The 17,564-nt window shown below is 40.2% G+C and overlaps 1 protein-coding gene across 3 annotated transcripts in view; it reads left to right on the top strand.

Moving 5' to 3' along the window:
• The window catches only part of ZFPM2 (zinc finger protein, FOG family member 2), a 321,981-nt gene extending 305,056 nt beyond the window's left edge, over positions 1–16,925 (top strand). For 2 of the 3 annotated variants that reach the window (XM_027777613.2, XM_027777612.2), the window contains 3 exons: positions 2,517–2,723; positions 7,093–7,317; positions 12,595–16,925. In XM_027777613.2, the coding sequence (XP_027633414.1) occupies positions 2,517–2,723; positions 7,093–7,317; positions 12,595–15,086 (2,924 nt within the window). In that variant the 3' untranslated portion in view covers positions 15,087–16,925. The remainder of the gene's footprint in view (positions 1–2,516; positions 2,724–7,092; positions 7,318–12,594) is intronic. The other variant, XM_027777614.2, reaches the window with a different exon arrangement.
• The last annotated feature ends 639 nt before the right edge of the window (positions 16,926–17,564 follow it).

The following is a 17,564-nucleotide window of genomic DNA, read 5'->3' as shown; positions in this document are numbered from 1 at the left end:
TGGGGGTGACTACTGCTGCAGAGGTGCTATACTGCATTTCCAGTAGCTGAAAGAACACGTTGTTTGGGAGTTCGTCTGGGGATTTAACTTAACGTGATACCATGTACTGATGAAAACATGGCCATATATGTCATGATCACTTAAATGCCTCATTTTCTATAGAGTGGGATGAAAGAAAACAAAATAACAATGTAATTCTTGGATCTGAATCCTGCTAGGCTGAAGGTTTGTATTGAAACGCAGGAGTGGATTAAACTTCTGTAGTTCTGACTTCCTTAAACAAGCCAAGCTAAAGATTGTTGTGCTTCCAGAGCTGTCACACATCCCACTCAGCTGTGTCTGCCGTAGGTGTGACAGCCTCCAGGAGCTGGGTGGAGCAGACAGCCGAGGTCACTGCTGGCTTCAGCTGTCCAAGTTTAATCTGCTGCTGGACATGAGTCAACACCCTGAGGAGCTCTAACACCAGGAGACTGAGTCAGCCTTTTAGCTGATCCAGACTGATTGCAGCTGGAGACCCAGTAATCAACTACACTTTTTTTCCACCCCCCCAAGGGTACAGCATGTCAAGTTGTTTGCTGGGATAGAGAAAATCTCAGTTGGTTCTTCTGCAGTGACTCATTTTTATTTTATTAAGAAATGCAGTGAATAATACAGTCTAGAATGAGCTCTTATTCTCTATTAAAATGTACTGAAACATGTTGGTTGATTATTACACCTTCTGTATATAAATAAAATAGAGGCATGTGTTAACAATGGAAGCCCTTTTCCTCCCAGAACACAAACCATGTGGTGTTTGCAGTGACAGTACCCCGTTTCAGAGTACCCAGTTTCAGGTTCTCAAATTGCAGCATGCGTATCATGTCTTTTTATCTACAAATCTAATTAAGTACACTTCCAGCATTTAGCCTGGTTCTCTCTTGAACAGGTTTTATACCAGTTTTAACTTTGAAGGCTTCTGTATATTTACTTCTGAGTTATATCAGGCAGTAAGTCAGACTGTGCTCCTCATATGTTTGAATTCCTGCTTGGGCATTAGGATTCTGCATTTGTAGACATTTATGGCACTATCTTCGTATTTCATCTTCTTATTCTCTGGAGGAAATTACTCAGATTTGCACCATTTAATGCTGTAATCTTGGAGGGTAGTAAACCTTAGTATGCTTTGGTCCCATTACGGTAAATTGTTTGTAAACTTTGGAGCCATCTTCAACTGCTGTATTACAGAAGGGTGAATACAAAGACACTTTTTTGCTTTGAAACTTTTACACCACTTTGAGGTCTGGAAACTTAGCTTTTTTTTTCCACTGAAAAGCATCATCACTGGTGCTGTTTTGTTTGCTCATCTTTGAAAGCTAATAGACTGGTTTAATTAATTGTCCAAGATTTCTCTAAAACAATGTCCTAATTCTTCCATTTAGCTGTGGCATATCATACACTGTTGTTATCTCCTCTACCAGATTTTTGCAACAAGTTGTTTTAAAACTATAATCTCGTTGAGGGGAAAAAAATGAAGTGCAGTTGAAAAGGCAGTTATGCCGAAAGATAAACACAGCAATATTACTTATCAAAACGAGTACAGTTTTTGCTTGCCTAATGAATACAACATATAGCTTTTTCTATATATACAAAACCTGAGGAAAAAAAAGCCTTATAACATATAAAGTATGCAACATTATTTCAGGCATAACTGTATTGGATATGTATCTAGGCCTGAGAGTGTAGATAACACAATATAAGTGCTTTGCCTGTCTAAACAAGTTAAATAAATGAGCATTCACTATCACATTCAAATACATTAGTAGATGTGCTCGCATAGTTAATTTTCTCTTTAATGCACTACACGTGACATTTGCAGCACAGAGCTATAGTGTATCTTACTGTTTGATGAAAGTTCTTCCACCTCCTCCCCCTTTTAAACAAACCTTTATTTGAATAAGCCTTTATGAAACAGATCTTTGGCATATCTTCTTTTCAGGAAGTTCAGTCAGTGTAAGCAGAGATAAAGTAGTCATGTTACAAAGAATATTACATAAGGGAAGATTTTTTAGAAAAAGAGGGCAGCAAACATAGGGAGGGGAAGAATGCCCTTAAGAGGAAATCTGATTTCTTTTTGCAGCTGTTCGGTTTTATTGTGCTGTGATTTGGTATTCAAAATAAAACAAACCTGGAGTTACAAAAAAATATACAGGAAGTTTGGTGAAAAATAATGATGAGAAAAGTACCATATAATAGATTCTCACTTATATCTTGGTTTTCATAATGCTGGCCTTTTAGGAGACAACATGAAAAATTAAATTAATTTTCATGACGCAAATAATAAGGAAAAGAATCCCCAAATATACATTGAAGATTCCCGTATTGATAGAAGGAAGACAGTAAAAATAAAAATTATTTGCCTCTTTATCTTAAACAAGCCATCAAAATTTTAAAAAGACTGTGAAGATATGGCACTGATGTTTTAAGTTCTGGAATCTGATATCATCAATTAAATCTTTCTGCTTTTATGTTTCCTGTAGGGGGGCAGCTTTGGTGTACCACGACCAAGGCCATATCAGAGGGCGAAGAGCTGATTGCCTTTGTTGTAGATTTTGATTCAAGGCTGCAAGCTGCTAGTCAGATGACTCTCACAGAAGGGATGTATCCTGCACGCCTGCTGGACTCAATACAATTGCTCCCTCAACAAGCTGCAATGGCATCTATTTTGCCTACGGCTATTGTGAACAGTAAGTGATGAATATTATTCTCTGGTGATTTTTTAAAACAGGAGTACTTCAAGGCACATATGAAGAGCTAATACAGCAGCAGTGAATTCAGGACCACAGAAACCGCATGACTTAAAACCCGTAGCTCAAAGCCTACTTTTGTTCCCCCACCATCTGAAATGAACTCACAGACATAAAAGGAGGAGTAAGAGTGGTCTGGCAGCTGGGCTTTGCAAGAGCCTCACCCAAAGTATCTGACCTGCCCTCCTGTGGAGGTTCTGTGATACACTCCCTGAGGCAATAGGATCAGAAACTGTTAAAAACGTAGATAAGATGGGCCTGCTAGCTCACAAAGTCCAGCCTTTGCTGCTCAAGTAAGCCTGTTGCTTACATCTGCAGCTTCTGGTAATAATTCATGATACCCAATGGAAAGAAAGAACACATCTCCTCAATGGCTGTTTCAGAATGCAGTGGAGATCATGCCTTATAGCAGCCCTGATTTATTGTAGTATCTCTACTCAATGTTGCTATCCAAGAATGTTTTATGTCATTTGGACATCAATAGACCCTATCATGGGCAAAATACAGCATGTAGTTAAGTGCTGTCCTTGGAGAGGAGGGACAGGAGTACCTGATAAGTCAGTTCCTGAACTGGGACAATTCAGCTTGAATTAAATTTAATTTCTTTAACTTTTTCTTATTGCCTTTAAACAGCCCTAGTTCCTTATCCTCCTCTCTAAGAACTTTTCAAATATATTAGCTGTTACCATGATCCTCAGCAGTCATCACTTAGACCTATTGAACATCTTTAACTCTCAGCACTTTTTAAGCCTGTCCATTTCGACTGTGTTGGAGGCTTCACCATGCTTCCCATGATTTGTAAATATTGTAATTAGATACAGTAAACTACTGAACACAGCAATTGCAGGTGTGAATGCACATGCCAGCATATGATCTGCCACTCAGGCTCACACCAAATAACATTGTGTCATGAACAGTCACACCATCTTCAAGCTTTTTTGACAGGACTAGTTAAAACATCTGTGATGATGCATTTCATTCCATGTTTCCCTTTCTCTCTCTCTCTCTCTCTTTCTTTCTTTCTTTCTTTTGATTGCTTGTTTTCTAGGGAAACAATCTTGATAGTTGCACATTTATTGTTACCTGTTTTAAAAGATAAACCTTAAGATATCCAAGTCATCCAAGTCCTCCCTTCCAGAGAGTGAGCTGGCATCAACGTCCAGCCTTTTAGATAAGTGCATTTGTTTTTACCCCAGCACTAGGGCTGCTGTGAGCTAACATACCTGTTCACAGAACCAGCAATTAACACTGTACAGGACCTCTCCAAAAGGTGTCAGAAGTCCCTGTAACAGACCACCAAGTTGTCACAGTTAGAGCAGAGCAGTGTTTCTAGACAACAGCTGCAAGGGAGGCACCAGTGAGGAAGTTACTTTACCTAAAGGGCAAAGACTCTTTGACAGCTTGTTTCAGCTGAGGATATATTTTTCCTGCAAATCTATACAAGGCCAACTCTGGGCTTTGGCAAAATAGTCAGATTTCTGCAGCATCAAATTTCTGGAAACACCTTTGCTACCACCACTGCATTTTGCAGGGCCCTGGAAAGCTACACTGATCATTGCAACTTCTGCTGCTAAGAGGAGTCTAAGTTGACTGTGCATCAGCTCTTACTGTACAGGCTTAGCAGCAACTTGGAGTAACCTTTGTACTGTTAACTCAGAGGCTGCTAAAGTAGCAAGTCTCACTGTCTGGGACTTTACACCCCAGTTCTGACTCTGTCTCTGACCAGATGGGGCTGTTCCCACATTTCATTGTCAACTTGGTGAAATTCAGTTTCTTCTGTAAAGTCTTGAGCTAGATGCAAGTCCAGTAATATGCTGAATGCACCTCTAGATATGTAGTGGGACATCTCGTAACCATTCCCTTGCTAGATCTCTGGAAAGAAAAAATCAGTTTCTAGAAAAATTAAGTGTTGTAGAGCTCTGTTTTAAGGCTTCCTAACATTTTCTATTTGAAAAATCAAAATTAGAATATCACCTTTGGGTCATGCAGATTGAAAGTATCATTTCCTGAATTGATCCATTGAAAGAAACTGATTTTTGTTGTTGTTGTTGTTTTTAAAGAATTAAAACATTAACATCAAGTAGCCTTTATCTATTTTGCATCGCTTTAGGGGAGCAATAGTTTTGGATCCCATCCCTATACATTGTTCTCCCTGGAATTCTATCCTCTCACCATGCAGAACTCCTCAAATGCATTTCCTCTGCATGGCATGTAATGGGAGTCATATATTCACCATGCATAACGGGAGCTACAGATTGTCCAGGCCATCTAGCCCATAGGAAATAAAGATGGCTGGAAGTCAAATTCATTAAGATAATCAGAAAGTTCCATTCTGTGGTGGAATGCAGTCAAATGAATTCAAATAGGACATGTTGCCCATATCAGAGTTCCCTATTATTACTTTTGGACTTTCTTTCTGTGGAAAAATGGTTCAACTTTTTTAAACCAAACTTTTCTGAAGCTAAAAACAAATGTTGAAATGTCAGCTTTCACATAAGATGCGACATTTCAAATCATGCAAGCTGTATCACTGATGTTTTAATACTGATATATACTGGAATACTAACTGCTCCATTAAATGTTTGTGTTTTAAATTCATGCACAATTATTCAGTGGCAAAGGGAAATGTGGAATAGTAGTGGTGAAAATATTTTATGCAAATTCATGAGCAGAAAAATAGACAAGCATTAGCAATGCAGTCAGAGATACAAACTAAGTGTAAATTTTGGCTGCATTTGTAGATATTTAACAAAAAAAAACTCATCCATTTCAATGGGTTGGAGTCTTCAACTTTGTTCACCCAAAGGAATTGGAACAAAGCAGTGATCCTATACATGTCAATATTTGAAATTAAACATAAATTGTCATGAATGATAATTAATTACATCATCAGCTACACGTGCCATATTTTCAGAGTGGCCAGCCATTCTTCAAGACTTAATTACAATCAGTAGTAGCTTTTTACATTCTGAAGTCAGTGGGAATTCTGGTGTTGACCAAGATGTGTTTTGGTGTTCACTGCAATTGTCCATTCTCTGATCCTGAGGTTACCTAGCACAGTTTGGCTGCACTTATAATTTTATCCTCTCTTAGTCTCAAAAACAGGCGAGAAGTGTCCAGAGTAGTTGCAGGTAATGATCCTAGGCCCATGGTAACTCCTGAACTGTATGCAAGAACCTGGAAGATGTCAATTGTCTTAAACCAAAAGTGTGGAAGGGACCATTCTTATGATTTGACAATATAAATAAGAAGTTTTGGTGCTCTTGTCTGGACCCTGTCACTGTTTAATTTACTACTGTAGATGCACCCTAAAGGGCTGGGATTTCTTCCTTGTTCTTACCAATAGGATGGCAAGTCTTTTGTCCTTATGAGACAGATATGCAACATCTACTGTGTAGGTGTCCTTCTGACAGAGTATTAACAACCAAATACTCACTTTGTCTAAATACACAGTATTCATTATTACTCTTCGCATGAGCAAGGTATGTAGCCTTCAGTACATGATCAAAATGTCTGCTGTTGCTGCTGGGAAGCACTCTGCAAACTCTGCGTTGTCTTCCCCTCAGGGAAGGTGCTGACACTTTGGGATAGAGGACAAAGAAAAAATGCATTATTCTTAACAAATATCCCTTTTGCATAGGGAAAAGTGCAACAGTAACAATTTACGAAAAGCAAGAGAACAAAAGCGCGTTAGCAATTTGAACTGTAATATTATTAACAAAAGGAACCCAGGAAATGTTGCTCAGAGTGATATTACATTCAGCACTGTAGGATCTTAAGGAAAAACAATCTAGTCTGGCCTCCTGGATATCAGAGCAACAGGACTTGACAGTAATAAATGCATAAGCATTCTGAGAATATACATTTTTCAGAATGATCAGCAATTACCACTCAAAAAGTCCAAGGTCCAATGCTGAAAAGACTTGTGCACACAGAAGAAAAAGTGTAATTGAAAGATGTCACCTAGTGAGTAGTGATGTATTGGAAATACAGCTTAGTTCTTGAATTAGAACTGCATATTCACAACAAATCATTTCATTTCATTTTTAAATAATTGCATACCAAAAGCTTCTAGCTGTTTTTTTGTAGTAAATATTTTTTTAAATCTTCTTTTGAAAGAAAGAACTGTCTCCCACATTCAGTCTCTCACCTGAAAGTGACATTTTAATATACCTGTGGCTCTGTTTTCAGTATTTTATTAAATAAGCATGCATTTAATGGGGAAGTGAGGGGAATTAATCCAGCTGTGTTAATTGGTTGGCACTGAGTGCACCATGGCTAACCTGCACCTGGTTATATTTGCTTGTAGAGGACATATTCCCTTGCAAATCCTGTGGCATTTGGTATCGAAGTGAGAGGAACCTGCAGGCCCATCTCATGTATTACTGCAGTGGGAGGCAAAGAGAGGGGCCTCAGCTGTCAGAGGAGAATGAAGATGGTGCTCAGCAGATATCCAGTGTCTGCCCCTTTCCACAGTGCACCAAAAGTTTTTCTAACGCAAGAGCTCTGGAAATGCACTTAAATTCTCACAGTGGTAAGTACAGTACGTTTTCCTGGATTTAGCTATTTGAAGAATTATTCAATATACACATTCATTGGATCAATGTCTCTCCAAATATATGCAGGCATTGGGTGTAGATACCACCAAAATATCAACAGTTTCTTACCTGTGTTCTACACCAAGCACCATTCCAGCTAACCAGTGTAATTTCTCTTATCTAACAATCCTCATTTGAATGCTGTCTCTCTCTTAATGTGTGTATGCTCGCATACAGGCAGCATTTTTTTACTAGTGAAGGTGTGCTAAGGAATCCAGACACAGAATGCTGCTGCTTGGTCTCTACGCTCAATCAATTACTTCAGGATTTCATCCACCAAACGTGAGTCTGCTAGACTACAATCTCCATCTACACTGTTTTGCTGTTCAGTGGAGAAGTACATGCCACCAAAGAGCAAGTCCTGAACTGTGTATGATCTTTGGGTTCTAGAACAGGCTTCTTAGACAGGAGGCTTTAAGGACCAGGGTCCAGAACTCTGTGTCCTTTTCCCAGGACAAATGTTTCGTAAAAACACCTTGTTTGATAACAATATTCTCTTTTCTTCTTACAAATATAAACTGGGGAGAGTATTTTAGAATCATAGAATCATAGAGTCATAGAATCATTTATGTGGGAGATGACCTTTAAGATCATAAAATCCAACCATTAACGTAGCACTGCCAAGTCCACCACTAAAACATGTCCCTAAGTGCCACATCTCCATGTCTATTAAATACCATCAGGGATGATGATTCAGCTACCTCGCTGGGCAGCCTGTTCCAATGCTTGACAACCTTTCGGTGAAGAATTTTTTCCTAATATCCAATCTAAACCCCTGGAACAACTTGAGGCCATTTTGTCTCATCCTATCACTTTGTTACTTGGGAGAAGAGACCAATACCCACCTCACTACAACGTTCTTTCAGATAGCTGTGGAGAGCAGTAAGGTCTCTCCTGAGCCTCCTTTTCTCCAAGTTAAACAATGCCCGTTCTCTCAACTGCCTCTCATACGACTTGTGCTCTAGATCCTTCACCAGCTTCATTGCCATTCTTTGCACATGCTCCAGCACCTCAGTGTCTTTCTTGCAGTGAGGGGCCCAGCACCCCCAGGTCCTTTTCCACCAGGCAGCTTTCCAGCCACTCTTGCTCCAGTCTGTAGCACTGTGAGGGGCTGTTGTACAGGATCCAGCACTTCTCCTTCTTTGACCTCATACAATTGGCCTCAGCTCATCAGTCCAGCCTGTCTAGATCCCTCTGCAAAGCCTTCCTGCCCTCAAGCAGATCAACACTCCCCCACAACTTGGTGTCACCTGCAAACTTACTGAGGGTGCATTTGATCCCCTCGTCCAGATCATCAATAAAGATATTAAACAGAACTGGCCCCATCACTTAGCCCTGGGGAACACCACTTATGAATGGCCACCAACTGGATACAACTCCATTCACCACCACTCTTTGGGCTCATCAGTCCAGCCAGTTTTTACCCATCAAAGAGGACACCTAGCTCAGCCATGAGCCAGTTTCTGCAGGACAATGCAGTGGGAAATGGTGTCAAAGGCTTTACTAAAGTCTACGTAGGCAACATCCACAGCCTTCCCCTCATCCATTACGTGGGTCATCTTGTCACAGGAGATCAAGTTAGTCACACAGGACCTGACTTTCATAAACCCATGCTGGCTGGGCCTCATTACCTGGTTGTCCTGTACCTGTCATGTGATGGCACTCAAGATTATCTGCTCCATAACCTTCCCCAGCACTGAGGTCAGGCTGACAGGCCTCTAGTTCCCCAGATCCTCCTTCTGGCCTTTCTTGTAGATGAGTGTGACATTGGCTAACTTCCAGTCTTCTGGGATCTCCCCAGTTAGCCAGGACTGCTGATAAATGATGGAGAGTGTCTCAGTAAGCACTTCCAACGGCTCCCTTGGTACCCTTGGGTGGATCCCATCAGGTCACTGACCATTTCCCCTTGGATTATGGGGGCTTCACCCTGCTACCTGTCCTGTCTTCCAGCTCAGGGGGCTGAGTACCCAGAGAACACCTGGGTTTACTATTAAAGTCTGAGGCAAAGACGGCATTAAGTACCTCAGTCTTTTCCTCATCCTTTGCCACTGTTTCACCATTCATCTAATCAAGGCTGGAGATTCTCTTCAGCCCTCCTTTTGTTGTTAATGCATTTAAATAAACGTTTTTTATTGCCAATTACGGCAGTATCCAGATTAAATTCTACTTTGGTTTTGGCCCCTCTAATTTTCTCCCTGTATAACCTCATAATATCCTTGTAGTCCTCCAGAGCTGCCTGCCCCTTCTTCCAAAGGTGGTAAAGTCTCTGCTTTTTGCCTGAGTTCCAGCCAAAGCTCTCTATTCAGCCAGGCTGCTCTTCTTCCCTGCCAGCTCTTCTTTCAGCACATGGGGACAGCCTGCTCCTGTGCCTTTATGACTGTCTTCTTAAATAATGTCCAGCCTTCCTGGACTCCTTGGCCCTTCAGAGCTCTCTCCCAAGGGACTCTGTCAACCAGGCTCCTAAACAGGCCAGAGTCTGTCCTCCAGAATTGCAAGGTTCTGCTGACCCCCCTCCTTACTTCTCAGAGAACTGAAAACTCTATCATTTCATGATCACTATGCCCAGGATGGCCTCCAACCATCATATCACCCACGTGTGTTGTCTGTGTCCATGTTGTTAAAATTATAGTACTAGATATACAAAAATTGGGATTACAAAATTCTGAGATTAAATATCTGGAATTCAGTGGGAAATTTATCTCCATCCCTGAAGGTCCTTTGTGTGTGTTGTTTGAATTTGGTTTGAATTAGGTCTGGAAACACAAGTTACAAGTTTGCAGAACAGTCTGCATTGGAGTTTTCAGTAGCAGAGAAAACCTACAAATAAGAAAGACTGCAGTGTCAGGCTATGGGTGTGTTGACTCTGTAGTGTAGAGAGCTGTGTCTGGAAAGGGGGAAGTGCATTACAGGAGTTTCTGATCTGTTAAAGGGATGGAGTCTAAAGGACAATAATGTGTGCTTTAGTCATGGAAGAAAGCCTTATTCAGCTACAGTGTAAAAACTGCTGGGAGAGTGGGAGTCTACTTGGTGGAGTTGGTGAAATGAAATATATTCCTCTGATACTTGGGCAACAATTAGAAATCTTGAAGGCACCATGCTGCCTTGAAGAAGATTGGTACCTCCATGAACAGGACTGGAAGATGCTGAGTGAGAAACTTCCTTATGTAGACAACACAGACAACATTTAACCATTCATTTAGAGGTCTGATCTTCTTGTGCTTCCAGACCTTAACTTTGAATATCAGGCTGTTGCCATTTTCTGTCTCTTGCCTAGCAAATATTTCACTGTTCAGTGAACCAGCAGAATAGTAGGAGCTGCTTCAACAAGAGCAGGTGAATGCAGCCCAGCATGTCTTACAGCCTAGTAATTAAAACCAGGTACTCTTCGAAGATAACAAATTAATTTCTCTCCAAGCAGAGGAAAATTCTGAAATCTTAGCCACAGTGTAAGAGTTGCTTCAGCTCTTTGTATTTAGTGATGTACTGTTGGCTTAGATGTTGAGAGGGTTTTCGGCCATGAGCTGTGAGTGACCATGTCTTCTTGCAATCCATAGATAAGCATCTGTGTTCCCTGAAAGACACAGGTCTGAGATCCTACTGAATTTCCAGTAAGAATCTATAGGTATTTCTTAGATCAGAGGCTAAAATCAGTCCTTCCCCTTCTTTTTGGTCATAAACTAGTCAGTTCAATAATTCTTGCTGTCTTTCAGATCCTGTCCATCTTTATTTTTCTGTACAGATTATCACAAGTTCTAGCAGCCTCTGCAGTGAGAACAAAACATTCCTTTTCCAAAACCCCTGTAAGCTAGTGAAATGTTTGCTTCAACTTCTGTTACTGTTCCTGATGGGGTCTATAGCAGACCCACACCAGTGGAGCATGGAGCCCTGACTGAAATTCAAAGTCTGTAGAGACACCCTACTGTGACTGTGTCACGTGGTGTGGAAGCATATGAAACACCGTCTTATGGCAGTGGAGAAGCAAAAGCTTCATATGGCCTCCTGGCAAAAAAGTGCCTGATGGGGAATGAGCCCTGATGAAAGTGCTGTGTATCTCCTCGGCTCCCTTCTGGCCTCTGAGGCCAAGAGTAGGTCAGGTTCAAATGTCACTCACAACTGTGGGAGTCACTGATGCAAGGGCAGAAGTGAGGACCTCCAACAACAGAGTGACTTCCCACAGATGGAGCCACAATATTCTTACAGCTTGATGTTGCCCAACTACCATAAACCTAGTTTACCTGATCAAAACATGGTATGTGTTCTGTGTAGGCAGAAAAAACTGGTTTAGATTCTGAATATCATCACTGCCGATACTTTCTCAGTTTTTATTGTCTAACAGATAGTCAGAATCTGTGTTGCTGCAGTAGAGAAATTCGGTCCTGTACCTTTTAAAAGCATTTTCAGTTTCAAAATACTGTGAAACCTGGGTGGGTTTTTTTGTTTCAGCAGTGGTTGTAAGATGGCTTTGAATGTGCCATCTTTGAATGTGTGATAGGGAAAGCTGAAGTGATTTCGTGAGGAAAAGGTGTTGTATTACAGCAGTAGTTGCCTACAGCCATTATATGTAGAAGAGCAAATGTTGGTGAAGCCATGTCTTACTCCTCCTCCTCCCTTCACAGTGGCTGCAAATCATCAGTCCTTTCTGATGAGGATAGATTTATATCCTATTCCCACACTACAGCCAACTCAGACAAGCAGAGAGCTGAGCATCACTAATGCTCAAGATGCCACTTCTGCTCTGTCTGTGGCTTTCAGGCACTCTGAGTTTGAGGGCTGTACCTCAAGCCACATCATAAACTTGGGCTTCCTGACCTTGATGTACTTTCTGTGCTTTCAAAATCTACAGTGATTGCGTATGGGGAACATTACGTCTCCTTTGGTTAAAACTGTAATTTCTATTCTATGGCCTTTTTCTTTTGGAGTAAGTCTGGTCTATTTTTATTCCTTCCCTTGTTCTTTCTTTCCCTTCATCTCTGCTGAATGCATGCCGATGCTAAGGCTGTCCAAAGCAGAGCAGAAGTGTGCAAATATCCTCTAGCAGTTCAAGGAAAGAAATTCTGAAACAGTTCACGTATTTTCAGGGTGACTAATAACATCCGATCAGAAGAAAATTAGTGGTTCTCACTGTGTTTATACCTTCTGTGCAACTGATTTTCCAGTATACTTCATGAAGGGCAAAATAGTTACTTTATTTTGTATTCTACTTGTCTTTATAGGAGTGAAAATGGAAGAATTTCTGCCGCCTGGTGCTAGTCTGAAATGCACAGTTTGTACTTACACTGCAGACTCAGTGATTAACTTTCATCAGCACCTGTTCTCGCATCTTACTCAAGCTGCCTTTAGATGCAATCACTGCCATTTTGGCTTCCAAACTCAGAGGGAGCTACTGCAGCACCAAGAGTTACATGTCTCTGGCAACAAAATTCAGAGAGAAAGTGACATTGAACACTCTCCAAGTGGAAACGAAGAAGGTTTACAGCCAGCAACGGACCTGTTGAGTAGAAATGATGTTCCCCAGAGCCAAAAGACCATGCAGACTAAAGATGCAAGTTCTGATACAGAGCTTGATAAATGTGAAAAAAAGGCTCCGCTTTTCCTTCCAAACCAGAGGCCAGAAACGCAGCCTGCCACAAATAAGCAGAGTTTTTCATACACTAAAATAAAATCTGAACCATCCAGTCCAAGACTTGCTTCATCACCAGTTCAGCCTAATATTGGTCCTTCTTTCCCAATGGGACCTTTTCTTTCTCAGTTTGCTTTTCCCCAAGACATCACTGTGGTTCCTCAGGCTTCAGAGATATTAGCCAAAATGTCTGAACTGGTCCATCGAAGACTGAGGCATGGAAGTAGCAATTATCCTCCTGTAATTTACAGTCCTTTGATGCCCAAAGGGGCTACATGTTTTGAGTGCAACATAACATTCAATAATTTGGACAACTACTTGGTACACAAAAAGCATTACTGCAGCAGCCGATGGCAGCAGATGGCAAAGTCACCAGATTTTTCCAGTGTCCCAGAAAAAATGCCAGAAGCTGTAAGTCCCAGTAATGGTCAAAGCTCTATAAACATCCTGAATGCAGCTCCTCACACATCAGATCCAGAGAATCAGCTTCTGCAGACACCTTGCATAAACTCTTCCAATGTTCTAGATTTGATCGGGCCAAACAATAAAAGTCATGAAAAAGACTTTACAGCACAATCTAAGAAGTTGTCCGCTGCAAGCAATGGCGATGAGAAGATAAACGGGAAACCCTCTGATGTGAAAAATCCCAGTGCTCCTTTAGTAGAAGGGGAGAGTGATCCTAACAAGACCACATGTGAAGCTTGTAATATTACTTTCAGTAGACATGAAACGTACATGGTCCACAAGCAGTATTACTGTGCCACTCGCCACGATCCACCGCTGAAGAGGTCCGCTTCCAACAAAGTGCCTGCCATGCAGAGAACAATGCGTACCCGGAAGCGAAGGAAGATGTATGAGATGTGTCTACCAGAGCAAGAGCAGAGGCCACCACTAGTTCAACAGCGATTTCTAGAAGTGGCTAATCTTGGCAATCCTTGTACATCTACTCAAGAGTCAACAGAGGGCCTTGCAGAATGTTACCATCCACGATGCGATATCTTTCCAGGAATAGTCTCAAAGCATCTGGAAACATCACTGTCTATTAACAAGTGCATTCCAGTTTCAAAGTGTGATACTCCCCACTCCACCATGTCTTGCTTGGAGATGGATGTGCCAATAGATCTGAGTAAAAAATGCTTACCCCCCTCAGAGAGGACGTCCACTTCTCCCAAAAGGCTGCTGGACTACCATGAGTGCACAGTATGCAAGATCAGTTTTAACAAGGTAGAGAACTACCTGGCTCACAAGCAGAATTTTTGCCCTGTCACTGCCCATCAGCGTAATGACCTGGGACAACTCGACAGTAAGGTGTTTCAAAACCCAGAAAGTGAAAGAAACAGCCCAGATGTCAGTTACGAAAGAAGCATAATTAAATGTGAGAAAAATGGAAACTCAAAACAGTCCTCTCCTAATGGAAACTTATTTTCCACACACTTAGCAACACTTCAAGGACTAAAAGTCTTTAGTGAAGCGGCCCAGCTTATTGCTACAAAAGAAGAAAACAAACATTTGTTTCTTCCACAATGCCTTTACCCTGGAGCAATAAAGAAAGCTAAAGGAGCAGATCAGCTTTCTCCATATTATGGAATAAAGCCAAGTGATTATATTTCTGGTTCTCTCGTCATTCATAATACTGATTTAGATCAAAGCACAAATACAGAAAGTGAATCTCCTAAAGGCCAGGCGCCTTCGAATGGATGTGCTGTGCAGAAGAAAGAGTCTCTTCCACTATTGCCAAAAAACCGAGGCATGGTGATAGTTAATGGGGGACTAAAACAGGAGGAAAGACCTGCTGCAAACCCACAGCAAGAGAACATTTCCCAGAATCCTCCGCATGAAGATGGGCACAAGTCTCCTTCTTGGATCTCTGAGAATCCCTTAACTGCAAATGAAAATGTCTCTCCAGCAATTCCTACAGCAGAGGAACAGTTGTCTAGTATAGCTAAAGGCGTGAATGGTTCTGCCCAGGCCCCAACCAGTGGAAAGTATTGCCGACTGTGTGACATCCAATTCAACAATCTTTCAAACTTTATAACTCATAAGAAGTTTTATTGCTCGTCACATGCAGCAGAACATGTCAAATGAAACAATCGGTCACCTTTGGTACCTGTGTTTAGTATATTGTTCCATACAGTCTAAAGAAAGCTGTTTGAATTACATCTGGACAATCAGGAGATTTCACTATTGCCGAGTTGAAGACTTAAAGGTGTAATTTCATTACAGTCCATTAGTAAAGTGTATTATTGGTGCCATTTTCAAAAATATTAATTTATTTTACCAGCAGTATTCATAGCTGTAGTTATGTTATTTTTTATTTAAAAACTTTATATTAAAGTCATTTGTAATGTTATTGTATAGTTATTGTGTAGCACATATGGTTTGCACTGTATAGTAGATTTTAAAGAAAATAGTCGCAAACAATACAGAAAAGCATTTTAGAAATAGCTTCAAAAGCACTTGTGTATCCTGATTTTTTTTCTTATATGCTGTTGCAGATATATGTATATGCTAAAATATAACTTGCAAAGAAGTTTCAACTATGCTGTAAAGTTCGCCTTAAAATATCAATTTTTTTGAACAATTGGGCTCAGTTTGCACTTTATATTTTAGCAGATACAGTACCTTAGTCATTAGGCTTTGCATTTGTATGTAGCAGTATGTTTCTGTCCACTTTCTTAATCTGAAACGTACGTTAAATGAAGATGGCAATTTTTTTCTTGTATAGTACTTGTATTTTCTTTCGCTGATGCATCTCTGTCTCAATTTTTAAACCTTTGCTGTTAAATGCAATACTTTATAAAGAATGAACAAAATTACTGGAAGCAGTATTGTAAGTAATGAGGTCATATCAATCAGTTTTATCTTTTGAAAGGCACAGTCTAAAACAAAACCCTAAACTCAATGCTGCAATTATGAATCTAATTCATATATAAGATATATTTAAATATAAGAGTAGCAATACTGCAACTGGTGATCACAAAGATAAAGTTCTACTTCTGATAGAAATAATTTCTCAACAAATGTTGTTACTATGCATGTATATGGATGGAATAAAATTCCAGATCATTGGAGAAGTTTGGCAGTAATTTCTTTAAATTTGTTTTATTTGTTTTTCAAGGAGAATTTAGAGCTCACAAACTGTAATGAAGCTCTTAGGAACAGGACAACATTGCCCCTTCTTCAATGGAAGCAAAGTGTTCAAAGAGAAAACAAGTACAAAGGATGCCTCCGCTTCGAGGGAGACCTTGCTGACAGGTCACTAGTACAATTAAGTCTAAGACAACCTAGTGAACTAAAACTTAAAATGCGAAGGTCTGAAACCATAAAGACTGTTCTCTTTAGTGGAGCTAAGGCAGGCATGCTTCCCTGACAGTACCTCCGTACGTCAAAATCAGTGGAACAATCTGCTTCATAACATCTCTGGCATGATTCTTTATGTGTGAAAAACAGTAGCGTTCATTTAAATAGAACAGCAGTTTGCTCCACTAATTCAATATAGAAATACTATTCAATAGTTTATGTTATATTAAAATCTGAACTAATTAGCAATTAATACCCTTCACTTGCAATTGTTCAGTCTCCTGTACACTGTTTTTGTAAAAAAAATTTGTATTATGAAAGTCACCTATTAGTGCATTTTTCATGCCACAAATTTGAAAGCAAAACCATGACCCGAATAGTCACATGAAGAGTTGTATTTAATTTAGTTCCTATATCAGCCAAAGAAACAATACAGAACAAAACACGTAAAAGGATGGTACTTCAGCTAAGCAGCCAGTTGTAGTCTAGCATAACAGTATGCAATGCCACTGACGATCAGCTACCCCATCTCTGTGTACTTTGGAACTGTATTCATCCTTTTTTTATTTGTAAGTGTAGGTACATGTGATCCAGTAGCAAAAATAATAAATACTTCAAAAACTATTATTAGCAACTCTGGTGGTTAGCTGGGCTTTAAAAACAGAACAAGGGTGCTTAAAATTGTGCTAATTCTCACTCTCAACAAAGGTAACAGGTGTCTACAGTAATTTCAGTAGGGCCAAAATTGGTCCTATAGCAAATACTTTGGGTAATAATACTTGTGAAGGAGAAAAAGCATTACAAACACAGGGAGAGTAAAACAGAAACATTCATGACCATCAATTAAACATTTATTAGACAATTCCACACCAATATATCTAAGACCTCACGATATTTTAGATGGCACATTTTGACCTTTTTGATGGCAAATGTTATTTTGAAGACTATCTATCACACAAAATTGGTTTAAAGAACTGAGTGACTACATCTGAATTGAAATAAGCTAATTCTAAAAGATCTGTATGCGTAGATGAAAACTTTTAGGTGAAGTCGGTCAGAAAACCACAGGAAGTGTAATTTACAATTGCTGAGCTCTAGGGGCATGTTTAGACCATGAGAAAGTAAAGAATACCATGGTTAAAGAGAATACCTAGCTGAAAAGTGGTTCTGAAAGGGAAAAGCCTTCTCACAAAACTTTTTTGATCTGGAAATGCGGAGGGTACCTGATAGATTCCAGATGTAAATTAAAGCCTGTTGTGCTGC

This window comes from Falco peregrinus, chromosome 3 (assembly GCF_023634155.1).
Source record: "Falco peregrinus isolate bFalPer1 chromosome 3, bFalPer1.pri, whole genome shotgun sequence".
Classification (NCBI taxonomy): Eukaryota; Metazoa; Chordata; class Aves; order Falconiformes; family Falconidae; genus Falco; species Falco peregrinus.
Note: the sequence above shows the minus strand (reverse complement) of the source record. Positions and strands in the feature narration are given on the sequence as shown.